General features: G+C 37.1%; 1 protein-coding gene across 5 annotated transcripts in view; it reads right to left on the bottom strand.

Moving 5' to 3' along the window:
• The window catches only part of CNTN4 (contactin 4), a 907,777-nt gene that overhangs the window by 461,523 nt on the left and 431,279 nt on the right, over nucleotides 1–14,975 (bottom strand). For all 5 annotated transcript variants that reach the window (XM_047849694.1, XM_047849690.1, XM_047849689.1 and 2 more), the window contains one exon: nucleotides 2,393–2,533. In XM_047849694.1, coding sequence (XP_047705650.1) covers nucleotides 2,393–2,447 — 55 coding nt within the window. In that variant the 5' untranslated portion in view covers nucleotides 2,448–2,533. The remainder of the gene's footprint in view (nucleotides 1–2,392; nucleotides 2,534–14,975) is intronic.

The raw sequence follows: 14,975 nt of genomic DNA, 5'->3' as shown, positions 1-14,975 counted from the left end.
ACTGCGCCACCCAGGCGCCCCTTGGATCTTCTTTCTTATGGAACAGACACATTTGAGATTTACTAATTATGGTAAATATAATAGGCATAAATACTTTCCTTGCCAAAAACTTACCATGAAAGCTGTAACTAAGTACAGAAAAGGAAAAGGATGAGAAGCTAAAGCAGTTAAAGAAATCTGTTCAAAATTCAGTGTCAAGTGCTATATAAATTAACGAAATCAAGACAAATAGCAAGAAAACAAAAACATTAATTAAAGCTTGACTTTACCTACATTGAAGGAGGCATATGGTAAGAGAATATTAATGCCATGTGAAACAGTTCACAAAAAAGGCTCACAAAAACAATCAATATACTGATGCCCTACAAAAAGCTAAGTGAAGAAAAAAAAGATACAGGTACACATCTTCAGTGAGAAGTCCAAGTTTTTCAAAACACAACTGAGGAGATTAATGTCTTCCTCGATTTTCAACTCTTTAATTTCTTGACATCTACTCAGCACAGTGGGTTAAATAAGCACATTGCTGTAGTCAAATACTGTGACATCAATTCATGTTTTCAGCTTTAAAGAATACATTCATCCCAGAGTCATTAGAAGTTAAAGCCAGAATGACTCAGTTGAGGCCTTTTTAGGAGGGTCAAAGTCCATAAAAAAGACTAGAGAAAAGCAACTGAGGCACAGAGCCTGATGTACTTTGCTGGGATGACATGATTTAGGCTCTGACCAGATGAGGAAGGGAAGTGATAAAGTTAAAACAGATGGCTAGATGGCAAAATGTCCAAAATCAGGGAATGGTGAGGATGTTTGCAAAGGCAAGAGGTTCAGGATTTAAAGGCAGGGGATTACTTATGAGTGAAGGAGAGTTCGTGTTTAAAAAAACACAGTAAAAATGAAACCCCAAATTTCAAGAATACATTTGCAAGCATGAACTGGACAAATCAACAATATAGCTAAAATACTGTATGTTATAATAATCAAAACTATGGATTCTTGGGGCGCCTGGGTGGCGCAGTCGGTTAAGCGTCCCACTTCAGCCAGGTCACGATCTTGCGGTCCGTGAGTTCGAGCCCCGCATCGGGCTCTGGGCTGATGGCTCAGAGCCTGGAGCCTGTTTCCGATTCTGTGTCTCCCTCTCTCTCTGTCCCTCCCCCGTTCATGCTCTGTCTCTCTGTCCCAAAAATAAATAAACATTGAAAAAAAAAAAAAACTATGGATTCTAGAGTTTGTCTGTTTGAGTCAGAAACTTAACAGTTTCACCACTTACTGGCTTGGTGACCCTGGGTAAGTTTCTTAACTTCTTGCCATTTCAGTAATAATAATAAAAATAGACATGCGAGTATAAATAAACAGTTATTACTTCTTAGTGGTCATGGTGGAATGAGATGAGCTAAAGTACAAGAGTTTAGCATAGTGTCTGGCATGGAGTAAGTGACCTATACATGTTAGTATTACTATTACTACCTTTAATTATGTAACAGTTGCAATTAATCTGTTCTATCAAGCTTTCAGTCTATATAGCTATAGAACTCAGCTAATACAGCTTTAAGGGAGCAGTAAGTGTGTCCTACTTGCTCCGGATTATATTCTCAGACACTAGAACAAAGCTGGGTCTTTGCAAGGTACTCAGTACCATTATTTGAATGAATTCGTGGATCTGAGTAATGGTGAACCAAAAGTCTTAAATGCAAATATATTCAGGTGTCCCTCTGAAAGGCCTGGAAAGATGCCCACCATGCCAACCTGAAAACTCTCAGTGCATGTTGGACTTAGGTTCCATCAACATATGAATTATGTATGTCGGCTGGTAGGCTCATACCTTCCAGAAAATGGAGAAAGCAATAAATAGTATGTTTGAACTCTTTAAAGTCCTTGTCTACTAGTTGACCATGGGCATATGGTAAAAAAATCTCCTGTCTTCTTACTTTCCAGCTTCTGCTAACTATAGGTATATCGAAATGAAAGAGAGGATGAAAAAATGGAGTAATATTAACAGAGACACTGAAAGAGCTACCCAAATAAACTTCTATCTGCTGACATCAAAGGAGGTAAGGCTCTAGACTATGTTATCAGTTTTATTGCCCAATATCTCTGTGCAATTGAGCAGTGGGATGAGCAAAAATAACAACTTTCTAACTAAATAATGGCTCAAAGGACTCTAAAAGGACCAGATAGACAGGTGGAAACATCAGTGTCTAGCTTTGGATACAACACCATGAAAAGAGCCACTAAAAGACCATCAGGAAAGCAGATTCAACAGTGTCAGCAAATGCTAGTCATCGTAGCACGCACTCTTACAATTTTATCATGGCCATCGAAAGCGAAGGCCCACTTTTGAATTAGTGTGAAATACAGTAGCATTTTTAAATCAAAAAGTTTTTAAATGACACTCTACCTGCAAGGCACAACATGAATGATTGCAGTACCAGCAGTTCCCATGGCAACCTCATCTTCAGTTTCTGAGGTCAAAGGAGTTTCAAGTCCAGTATCAAATGAATAGAATCGCTGCTTCTTTTAAGTTTGTTCAACCTTTAATCTGTGGGAAAGAAGAAACATCACAATGAGATTTGCAGATACTTCTTTTTGTGGTCTCTGCAAATTTGTCTTTATCTGAAAACAAATAAAATTCACTTGTGGAAAAGTACTATTAAAGAAAAGTATGTTAAATTATGGATATGAAACAAATAAGCTTCCTTTCCTTTTCTTCCAAATAATGTTTGGACAGGGATGAGCTGACGTGTCCCTGTGGCTACTGAGTGAAAACAAGAATAGTTCTGATTAGATGTGAAACAATCCAAAGGCAGGGGAATGAACTATGTTTCTTTACAAGGTGCTATCTAGTCCCTTATTCTCCAGTCCCTGTTCATCTTTATTTTCGAAATTAATAATATGCCAAAAATGTCAGCATGAAGAGTTCAGCTGTCAGTGAACAAGAGAGGGTTAACACTGCTGGACCATGAGGAAAAATTCCCAAGGTTTGGAATGGAATTACATGTGGGAAAATTATAACTACTCTAACAATTTAAACATTTTTTTCCTTATGTTCTATGTTTCATCTCTAAAATGCAGTAAAATGTGCAGCTCTTGTGCCTACCAAAAAAAAAAATCCTACCAACTTTGAGTAGCTGGCAATGAGATTCTTTTGGACAAATCCTGAACATGATTTACAACAGTGATTCTTCCACTATCCGGGAATATTAAATTAGGATAACTCTGTAGTAAAGAAAGGGTCCTTGTTCTGTATTCCAAAGGCTACAAATTAAGTAAGTATGAGTGAAGCAGGTGGGCAAACATGGGCACTCTGGAGAACACAGCCAGGTCCTGTATGAAGCTGGAGGGTATTCCTTAGCTCAAGCTAATGGCTAACATATGGTGCATAGACCCAGGGTGGCAGGACCTTTTCAAAGAAAATTTGCAAATACTATTGTATTTTGAAAAATCTCCCATGTTTTAATGTTTATATATTTTTGAAAGGTGGGGGAGGAGCAGAGAGAGAGAGAGAGAGAGAGAGAGAGAGAGAGAGAGAGAGAGAAGGGAGGGAGACACAGAATCTGAAGCAGCTTTCAGGCCTCGAGGTGTGAGCACAGGGCCCAACACGGGGATGGAACTCATAAACTTCGAGATCATGACGTGAGTCAAAGTTGGATGCTTAACCGACTGAACCACCCAGACACTTTGAGAATCTCCCAAGTTTTAAATATTTGGAATTAGGTCAAAAAAATTTTTTTAAACAACGTGTGAACCAAACAAAGCCAAATCATTGTCAGGTGCCAAAGGTTTGCAACACGACCTTAGAAAACAGAACTCTCTACTGCACTTGCTCTCATCTACCCATCCCTTCTCCCTCTATACTGCCAGCCAGCCATGCAGTTGCATATATGGGGCACCCTCTGCTTGCCAAATACTAGGTGAGGCACTTGGACCTGCCAAAATGCATACAAAAATTCTAGCATCAAGAATATCTTCCTACTCCAATGAGGGCAGTTGTGCACATTTCAAAAAACTGCAATACAATATGCCATTGGGAAGGAAGGAGGAAACTTGCTGGCCTGGGAGACTTTATAAAAGAGAGGAGCTCCCACTGGGGTTTCAAAGATGAGCATGATGCTTTCTATCTATCATTTAGTCAAATAAAGGAGAACGCTAGGAAACTGGGAGACTCAAAATCTCTTTACAAGCATGGCTATAACTAGTTGCATGGTCCTGGGTACGCACCCCATCCTCCCTCCCTCTCAAGATTGTTTCAAGTGATATCTACTTAATAAGTGAGTGAAAACTATATAGTGCCATACAAATGATATTAACAATATGATAAATGTTATGATAAATATGATAAATGATAAAACAATAGATATTATTATTATTGTAGCTCCAATATTTTTAATCTGATAATAACCTGGGGCTTCTCATCTCACTCTCACTCATAAGGAAAACACCGTGAGTAAACACAGGCTCACATGAAAAAATAGACCAGCACAAGCTCGTTAATCAAGGGCTCTTAGCATTAATTTATACCACATGATCACTGAGAAGCCTTTATGTTTACAAGAAAGCTAACAGAAAGTGAAGAACCATCATTGGAGAACTCATCCTTCTTTTGTGCCCTTAAATAGCTAAGTTTCTGATAAAGCTAGACTTAATATGTTGTGAAGACAAAAGGGACTCTTAACTTCTGATCTGCTGATGTGGCTGAAAGCAGGCGGCATCTCTAATTGGATATGTTCAGATACTTTTCTGACATGCATGGTGATTAGGCCATTTTAGATAAACAGGATGTGCTGATCAATGAAAACTATTAATGTCTTAAGCAAATGATCAGGGTATTAATAATTAATTTTGTGAGGGAAATGTCATCTCAGACCTGGGGATTGATTTACAATGTTAAGCAGTTTCTTGAAGCAATTAAAATTAGCTTAGAAAATGTACCCAATTTCATGATAAGGATTTAATTCATGATATGATGCTATTTATAGTATGTGTTAAGAGCTGTAAATTTTTAAGGATGAAGGAATTTAGGAATCCTATTGGTATTTACTTACATTGAAGACAGTAAGGTTCACCTTTACTAATCAGAAATAATGGGGTCATTGACAGTAATTTGTCTAGTGGGTAGTATTAGCCAGAGCACCACGTTTTCTGTATGGAGCTGAAGATTCATGAATCTCATGTGGGACTGTGGTACAGGATACAAAGTTTCATAATTCCAGGGTTTTTTTTTGCTAAAGCCAGAAAGAAAGCTGCAGGATGAGCCAAGAGTTATGGTGGTAATAGATCTCTCCTGCAGCTCAGAGTTCTCCCTGGTTTATTCTAAGGTGGCTATAGCAAAAGGTAGTATACTCAGCACTAACTTTGAGACCTTGCCCAAGAATTAGACTCGTAAATCCTACAGAGGAAGCCAAACAATGAAAGAGGACTCAGTTGCTTTCTCTGGCTGAGCCGGAAGGAGATTAACTGAGAATTCTCTGGTTATTTTTACACACTGCTAAACAGAGCAAAATGCCTCTAGCCTTCAACCCTTCAAACAATTCTGATACTCTTATACTAACAATAATACCAAAGACCTCCCTGTAAAGTACTTAAGACAAAAGCAGGATTCAGTTCTCCCTTAAGAGTCCTGGTTTTCAAGAACCTACGTGCAGGGTCTGATCATATAATTATTTGATTTAGCACTCTGCTAAATTAAAATTCTGCTGGTATCCAAGTAGCTCTAATTCAACTCAACAAATAAGGAGATGTGCTTATTGTGCAACAGAAATAGTACAAGGTGTTAGGTGTGCAGAGGTAATGGAAGTGAGGCCCTGTCCTCAAGGAGCTCACTGCTGGCTTGACAAGAGAAGGAACTAAACCAGTCATTATAATGCAGTTCAACACACATTATAAGTCTATTAGGTACAAAGTGTTAAGGATGCAAAAGAGTTATCATCTAACTGAATTGTGGGGCAGTGGGGCTAGGGCTTCAAGAAAGCTCACCAAAGGGCCTCAACAGTTGAACTAAGTTTAAAGGATCAATAAGAGGGAGGAAGGAAATTCTAAGCCAAGGGATAAGGAAAACACACAGGCATGAAGCTGCGAATTTAGAGTTCAAGTTGCCACAATACAAGATAATGAAAGCAGCAAAGTCTGAAAGTCAGTACGGTGCTTTAATCTTGGGCCTCCCATTCCCCAGCTAAGTGGCTCATTTGTAAAATAGTGGCAATAATACCTGTCTTCCAGGCTTACTGGAAGAATTAGTGAGAATTTATGCAAGGCACTGAGTTCAGGTTCTTGACACTTAGCTGCCATCCTTGTTAAAAACAGCCTAGCCCCGCCCAGCCCAGCCTAAGTCAGAGGCCTGATAACCAAACTGCTTGAATGTATCCTAAAGAATTTGGACTTGAATCTGAAGGCTAAGAGGATGAGGAGAATGCCTTTAACAAGGAAAAGACCTATAAAAGGTTGATTTAGGAGTATGGGGATTTGCTTTAAATGCAATCCTCAGAAGTATAGAATATCTATTCTACCCCATTTGCTTTTTCTCTTCTGGTCAACAAATTAACTCTCTAATTACTAAGTATACTTCCAATATATAATAAAAATTTCAAGTCCTCATGGCAACAAGACAGACTGGAAAAACACTGGATTTGGAATCAAACACATGGAATTCTTTCATTTTGGTTCGTCTCAGTTATCAGACTTGGGGAAAGCAATTTAATCTTTGTAAACATATTTGTCTATAGATTGGGGATCGTGGCATGAACCTTATCTTTCTCACAAGTATGGTATACAGGTCAACTGACATATGTTTTGAAAGTGAATATTAGCTATTATTATTATTTAGGTGGAGGTTAAAATCCCCCCCACAAATGAAATGTAAACTTTATGAAGGTAGGGAATCATTGATTTAAGAGACACATGGAGAGGCGCCTGGGTGGCTCATTCGGCTAGGTGTCTGACTTCGGCTCAGGTCATGATCTCATGGTTCGTGAGTTCAGGCCCCACATCAGGCTCTGTGCTGACAGCTCAGAGCCTGGAGCCTACTTTGGATTCTGTGTCTCCTTCTCTCTCTGTCCCTTCCCTGTTTGCACTGTATCTCTCTCTCTCTCAAAAAATAAACATTAAAAAAATTTAAAAAAAAGGAGACATATGGACAGTGCATGGCATAGAGTAGGCAGTCAATAGTTGGTATGTAAATAAAAGAACATGTAACTAATATCCTTTGTGGACATCCCATATGCTTTTACATTCTCTTCTTATTTTAGCCTTCATAAGGACCATGAAGATCAAGCATCACTATCTTCTAAAAAATTATAGCTTTGGCAATTAGATTGTGAGAGGCTGTGGAACTTGGCCAAGGCCAAATGTCTAGAAATCAATAGAGCCAGTACTCAAATCTATGTCTTCATACTTAAAGTCCTATGGTTTTTTCTCCCAGTGACAAAAATGTAAATAAACTATGTGTCTTTTAAAGCATGACATAAAGTTCTGATAGTGATTCTTTTCTGACTCTGCTTTTCATTTTGTCCCTCTGCAGAAATGAAGCGAGATACGAGTAAGTAATAGTGCAGAATCTGTGTAACATTCATACAGTAAAGCTTCTGAGCTGAGATCTAGTTAGAAGACTACATGTCGCTAGAGTTAATTCACAAACTTCTTACAACAGCACAAATGTGAGTAAGTTCGTTTCCTTCCAAGTGTAAGAGCAACATGAACATTTGTTTTCTTACTAATTATTATTTAGAGGGCAGCCATTCTTAAGGCAGGAATTTTAAAAAGGATCATTCATATTGCCCAGTTGTACAGTTGAGCATTTTTTAACTCTATAATTAGCTAATGAGGGGTGCAGTCAATCACAATGGTGGGGAAGCAGTGAACAAAACTGGAAGCAAGAGAGAAATCTAGCTTCTTTAGAAAGCAATCTGCCAATCAATTCAAGGGAAAATGGCATACAGTCAAATCTTAGTGTTCAATCAGTCAACAGATATTTACTGAGTGCCCATTAATCAAATGGTAATGTGCAGAATGAAAAGAGCCAAGGTCAAGGTCTCTACCCACAAGGGCACAACAACTCAGCAGGTAGAAAAGATTACTGACTGTACAAGTTAGTTTATATGTCAAATGAGTAATACATATAATGCATACTTCCTATGGTTATGGTAGCTGGCCTACAGGTTCTTCTTGGAGAGTGAAAATTCCTATCGTATCACTCAATCAAATTTGCTTACTAGCTTTTCTCCCTGTTTTAGCTTTTTACTCTATGTACTAGAAAAGACACATTTCCATTTCTATGTCCCTGATGCTTTCCCTATTTCTGTGGACACTGCAACAAGTCTCCTTTAGGAATGGTGAAAAAACATATGTTGCATGGTTTCTCTCATTGGATTGCTCATTCCAAAACATCTCAAAGAACAGAGAGGACAGTGTAAAGAAGAAAAAATATAAAAGGGCTGGACAATACATTTAGAAAACCCCACCTAATTACCAAGAGGTAGGCATGCATAAGATGGAATCCCTTATTTAGACTGTACATCACCTATCGGCTGATTTGGACTCTATATCCATTGTAAAACTTCATTAGAGAAGGCCTTGAGGAATAAGAGAGGGTCAGTTAAAGTGGACAATCTTCTTCATTTTTAAAGCCTTTTTGGACAAAACAATGTCTACCACTTGTGGCAATTCTAACCAGAAATACAATAATTACATTAGAAAGATATCCTTGGAGATAAAAGTCAAGCTAGCCAGTATCTCATCATTGTGGTCACTGAAGGATATATTTTATACACCCTGAGAGACAAGAGACTTCTATACACTAATTTTCAAAATTTTCTTAAGTTTCTTAGAATATATACCCACAATCACTTTCTCCTTATAAAACCTTAATCTACTTTGATGTTGGACATTTACACGTTATTACTTAGGAGACAATTTTCAAAAAACTGAAGTAATCTCAATAATTGCAGTGCAGTATTTTAAAAGTTCCTTGGATTAAGAGTCAGCATAACTGGGTTATTGGCTCAGTGTTGTACTTAATTGCTTGGCAAATTTCTCCACCAATAAAAGAGGAAGGTGAACTAGATTGCTTGTAAGTAATCTTGAAGCTTTGAAGGCCTGGCTTGCACCATCATATAATAGAACAGTTGTCTATTTGAAAGATAATTAGTGAAATGAATGGTAGTCACCATGGCTTTGTCATCAGCAAATCTATTTAGAGCATGGCACTATTTCTCAGTTTACAGCATGTTCCCATCCCGCAAAGTTGTATGAGATATGCTTTTAAATTCTATGTGTGGTGCTCAAGAATAATAAAATACTTAGGAATAAACCTAACCAAAGAGGTAAAAGACGTGCACTCTGAAAACTATAAAACACTAATGAAAGAAACTGAAAATGACACAGAGAAATGGAAAGAGACCCATGCTCATGGATTGGAAGAACAATTATTATTAAAATGTTTATACTATCCAAAGTAATGTTCACGTACATTTAAGGCAATCCCTATCAAAATACCAGTAGCATTTTTCACAGAACAAAAACAAACAACTCTAAAATTTGTGGGACCACAAAGACCCCCAAATAACAAAAGCAATCTTGAAAAAGAAAAGCAAAGCTAGAGGCACCACAATTATGGACTTCAGGTTATCTTACAAAGCTGTAGTAATCAAAACAGTATGGTACTGGAATTAAAGTAAACACAAAGATCAATAGGACAGAATAGAAAGCCCAGAAATAAGCCCACAACTATATGGTCAATTGATCTTCAACAAACAGGAAAGAATATCTAATGGGATAAGGGCAGTCTCTTCAACAAATGATGCTGGTAAAACTGGATATGTAAAAGAATGAAACTGGACCACTTTTTTTAATGTTTATTTTATTAATTTTGAAACAGGGAGCATGAGCAGGAGAGAAAGAAGGAGAGAATCCCAAGCAGGCTCTGCACCGCCAGCGCAGAGCCTGACATGGGGCTTGATCTCACAAGAATTAAGACCATTACCTGAGCCAAAATCAAGAGTCGGATGCAGAACTGAGTGAGCCACCCAGGCACCCTGTAACTGGATCACTTTCTCATACCATACACACATACAAAAAAATTCAAACTGGAGTAAACACCTCTTGGGACTACATCAAAATAAAAAGCTTCTGCACAACATAGGAAACAATCAATAAAACTAAAAGGCAACCTACAGAATGGGAGAAGGTACTTCCAAATGACATATCCAATAAAGGGTTAGTATCCAAAATATAAAAACAACATATACAAACAAGTAAACAGCTGAAAAACAATGGATCCAATTAAAAATAGCAGAAGACCTGAACAGACCTTTCTCCTAAGAAGACATTCAGTGGGCAATAGACATATGAGATGATGCTCATTATCACTTACCATCAGGAAAATACAAACCAAATCTCATCAGGGAATGAGGTATCACTTCACATCTGTTAAAATGGCTAAAATGAAAAACACATGAAACAACAGATGTTGGTGAGGATGTGGAGAAAGAGGAATACTCGTACTGTTGATGGGAATGCAAACTGGTTCAACTGCAGAAAACAATATGGGGGTTTCTCAAAAAGTTAAAAATAGAACTACCCTACAATCTAGCAATTGCACTACTGGGTATTTTTCCAAAGAATACAAGCACACTAATTCAAAGAGATACATGCACCCCTATTTTATAGCAGTATTTTTCACAATAGCCAAGATATGGAAGCAGCCCAAGTGTCCACTGATTGGTGAATGGGTAAAGAAGATGTGGCAGATACATACAATGGAATATTAACCTGCCTTAAAAATAATGAAATCTTGCCATTTGCAACAAAATGGATGGAACAAGAGAGTATAATGTTAAACAAAATTAAGTCAGCCACAGAAGGACTAATACCATATGATTTCGCCAATATTTGGAATTTAAGAAACAAAAGGGCAAACGTGAAAGAGAGAGAGAGATCAAGAAACAGACTCTTAATTACAAAGAACGAACTGATGGTTACCAGAGGGGAGAATCCGGTGGCGGGGGGGGGGGAGGGATGGGGTGCGGAGGGCTTGGATTAAGCAGGTGATGAGAATTAAGGAGTGCAGTTCTTTTTTTTTTTAATTTTTTTTTTCACTGTTTATTTATTTTTGGGACAGAGAGAGACAGAGCATGAATGGGGGAGGGGCAGAGAGAGAGGGAGACACAGAATTGGAAACAGGCTCCAGGCTCCGAGCCATCAGCCCAGAGCCTGACGCGGGGCTCGAACTCACGGACCGCGAGATCGTGACCTGGCTGAAGTCGGACGCTCAACCGACTGCGCCACCCAGGCGCCACAAGGAGTGCAGTTCTGATGAGCACCAGGTGATGTGAATAAGTGTTGAATCACTATATTGTACAACTAAAACTAATATAACACTAATAAAGCTTCACTTAAACCAAAAACAAACATACAAAATTAAATTCTATGTATGGTGCTATTACTGGAAATTTAATCCTAAGCCACAAATGCATATTCACTGTTCATAGCCTCCACTAAATAATCACTTATTGTGCTACTGTTCAAGTTTTATTTAATCTTTACTTTTATTAAAGTAATACATAAACATAGCTTAAATACTTATTTCTACTCCCTGGAGGGAACTACTTTCCAGGGAAATATACACACACACACACACACACACACATATATATACATATATAATATCTTAATATTGATTTAACATAAATGTTTAAACTACTCTTTCTTGATTTGGGGGCTTAACGTATTGTTATTTTATGGAGAGTGGTAATTCAGATCTCTTATACAATCAGTCCCAGTGACAGACACAAGTGGACAAACACAGGCATACATACCTGGTTGCAATGTTGTCTGAATTTAGTTATATTATTTAATTTGGTTAACAATTTTTCAATCAAGCCCCAGAGTATACTGCTTTTATTTCCTTTTTTATTACTTGAGATTTGTTTAGAGTGAATAATTTCTTCCTTATTTGCTTAGGTTTCCAAGTATCTATCACAAATTTATCCTAAACATTCTACGGTATCTAATACTTTCAATATATTCAAACAAATCTTACAGATCATCAATTTTAATAAATATTTATTTACAACATATCAATACTGAACACTTTATAATTCAGTTGAAAAATAAACTAAAATGGTACCTGTCTTCTAGCATGAAAGCCATGTATTCAAAACTGTAATTACATATTCATATATATATGGATAATTGCACAATATACATAATATAAATGGGTAAAATATACACGTTTTATATGTTTGTGAGTTTCCAGTATAACATGTGTAGTTAACAAGGAACATAAAAGTCTATGTGATAAAACTATTAAACAATGTTGGAGGCAATGTAATTGTAGAATATACTATAAAAACTGAGGAAGTAATAAACAATAGATATCATCTACAGAGTATTTATTATGTCTTTGTAGTAGTCTCTTATAAATATTAACTCATATCATCTTTAAAAGAACCCTTTAGGGGGTACCTGGGTGGCTCAGTGCTTAAAGTGTCTGACTCTTGATTTTAGCTCAGGTAACGCTCTCATGATTTATGAGTTCAACCCTAGCTTTGGGCTCTGTGCTAACAGTGTGGAGCATCCTTGGGATTCTCTATCTCTCCCTCTCTCTCTACCCCTCCTGTGCTCTCTCTCTCAAAATGAATAAATAAACACTAAAAAAAATCCATGAATGCTTTAAGGTGGACAATATTATTTTCATTTTAAGTGTTAAATAAATTGTCCTTTGTTAGAGTTGAAAAGTATAGGGAACAGGATGTGAACTGTGTTTCCCCCAAGTTTACTGAAGTATATTTTGCATATACTGATGTGCATTATTTTAGTGTAAATTTTGATGAGATTTCTAAAATTCATGCAGTCATACACCACCACTACCATCAAGATGTAGGTATCTACAATACCCTTAAAATGAACCCTGAAAGTTTGAGTTCAGAGTATAGATATTTAAGCACTATGTTACAATGCAGGTTTATTAGAATAATAGGCAATTATAGCATGTAAAAAGTATATAGTGTTTTCCTCTTATTTAGACTGCTTCTCAAATATTTCATCCTTCCCTTAGAATGTCATTCCCATATTCATATACTCTCATTACAGTAAAAACAAGAACAAAAGTAGATCATAGCTGAACACAGGGAAATACATGGCAGCTCTCTCCTCCTTCCCATTCCTATGGAAAGCAAACCTAATTGAGTATGGCACTCTTTCCTGCTTAGCCCAAGGGCAGTCCCAGAATCTTTTCAACATAACATTTCAAGTAGACACAACAAAATCAATATGGTTTGCATGTAAAATTAAAAATTTCTTTGCCTTCCCTATGGTGGTTGAAAACATTGTCTTCAGAATTACAAAAGCCAGGTTCAGATCCCAGTTCTACCATTTAGCTGTTGACCTCAGGCAAGTCATTTAACCTCTGTTGGCCTCATTTTTCTCTTTGGTAAAGTGACAGGATGATACAGGGTTGTTGCAAGGAATATAAGAGAAAATCATTATAACTGGATTTTCTTAGAAAAATTTGAGTGTGGGTTTTGAGTAGGTAAACTTGTTGGGAAAAGATAAGTGGTGGAAGCTTCTGGCTTTAGGAGGCAATGGATGAAGGAAGCACACTTACCAATGGGGAAAACCACAACCCTTCCTAAGTGGTAGAGGAGAGCATTTGGAGAAAGACTAGGGGAAATGAAACTGCCCAGAGACTTCAGTCTCAGTCTTGCTTTCTGGGTATTGGGAAGTCAACTTTGCAAACTTTTTAAAGGCTCCTACCATCACAGCAGGATAGGTTTTTTAGCAACCATCTCACGTTTGTTTTCCTTCTGCCCACTGGTGTGCTGCAGAGTGCCAATTCTGCTAAATTCCCAAATAAATCACTGTTAATGAAGCATGCTGCACATATAGACAGCAACAGGCATTTTTTAATCACCTAAACTAAAGAAGAGCTAAAGGTAAGCACAAAACACTCTAATACCTAATATATTAGCTGTCAGATTTAAAGTGGCAAGAACCGTATGACTTTCAGAGCTTTTACTTGGATGCACTTAGTGGGTAAGTAAAGCTTACTAGTATATTCATCATTATGCACAGCTTGCCGAATGCTTGGACAGCCAAATCAGATATTCAGTAGCTTGAAAGTGAGTCTGTATCTACTTAACCAGAAGCAGAAATAAGACTGCAAGCATAAATGTACAAATTATGATAAGCTATAAAAATAAAGGGGCTAAAATCTTTTACACTCTCTCCTTTATTCACACATTATTAATTAAACTTCTAGTAACTGACATGTAATATGATACAATAATGAATAAGCCAGAAACAATTTGCTCTTATGAAGTTTATTTTATTCTACAGAAGAGTAAGTAACATAGTAGTCTAAGGGTGTTAGAACAACAGACAACCAGGGAAGTGCACCAGTGTAAGTCAAGAGTATATATGGTCTTTGGAATCAGACTGAAGTTCAAATCTCAGGTTTTTATATCCAATAACTGAATTGTTCTGTAAAAGTTATTTCTGACCCTTAAATTTTTCATCTACATAATGGAGACATTGTTACTTACTTTATAAGTTTATAGAGAAGTGTATCAGCTAACGCATGTAAAACTGTTAACATCATAATAACAATCTTAATAAGGGCTTTGTCTTACCTAAGGGAAACTTAGAAGTTTCTCTATAGTAAGAAGAATCTGTGAGGATGAAACCACCCTCCTGTTCAGGGCTATGAGAGTATATTATAACTATATTCATAGCTTTCCATCTCATGCAAGGGTAAACTGTGCATTCTAGATCCTGTGCTATTCTTTACATAAATAAATACTATATTAGGACATTTATCTAAAAAAAATTTGTTGAACAGCTACAGTATTTCAGGCATGGTACTAGGCACTAGATATCAAAATATAGTTGACAAAGTCCCATCTTCATAGAGCTTGCCTTCTAGTGCATTTTCCTGTTTATTTACCCATGAATTCATTTCCTTGAAGAATAGATTACTTTCCTGTGAAGCA

This window comes from Prionailurus viverrinus, chromosome A2 (assembly GCF_022837055.1).
Source record: "Prionailurus viverrinus isolate Anna chromosome A2, UM_Priviv_1.0, whole genome shotgun sequence".
Taxonomy (NCBI): domain Eukaryota; kingdom Metazoa; phylum Chordata; class Mammalia; order Carnivora; family Felidae; genus Prionailurus; species Prionailurus viverrinus.
Note: the sequence above shows the minus strand (reverse complement) of the source record. Positions and strands in the feature narration are given on the sequence as shown.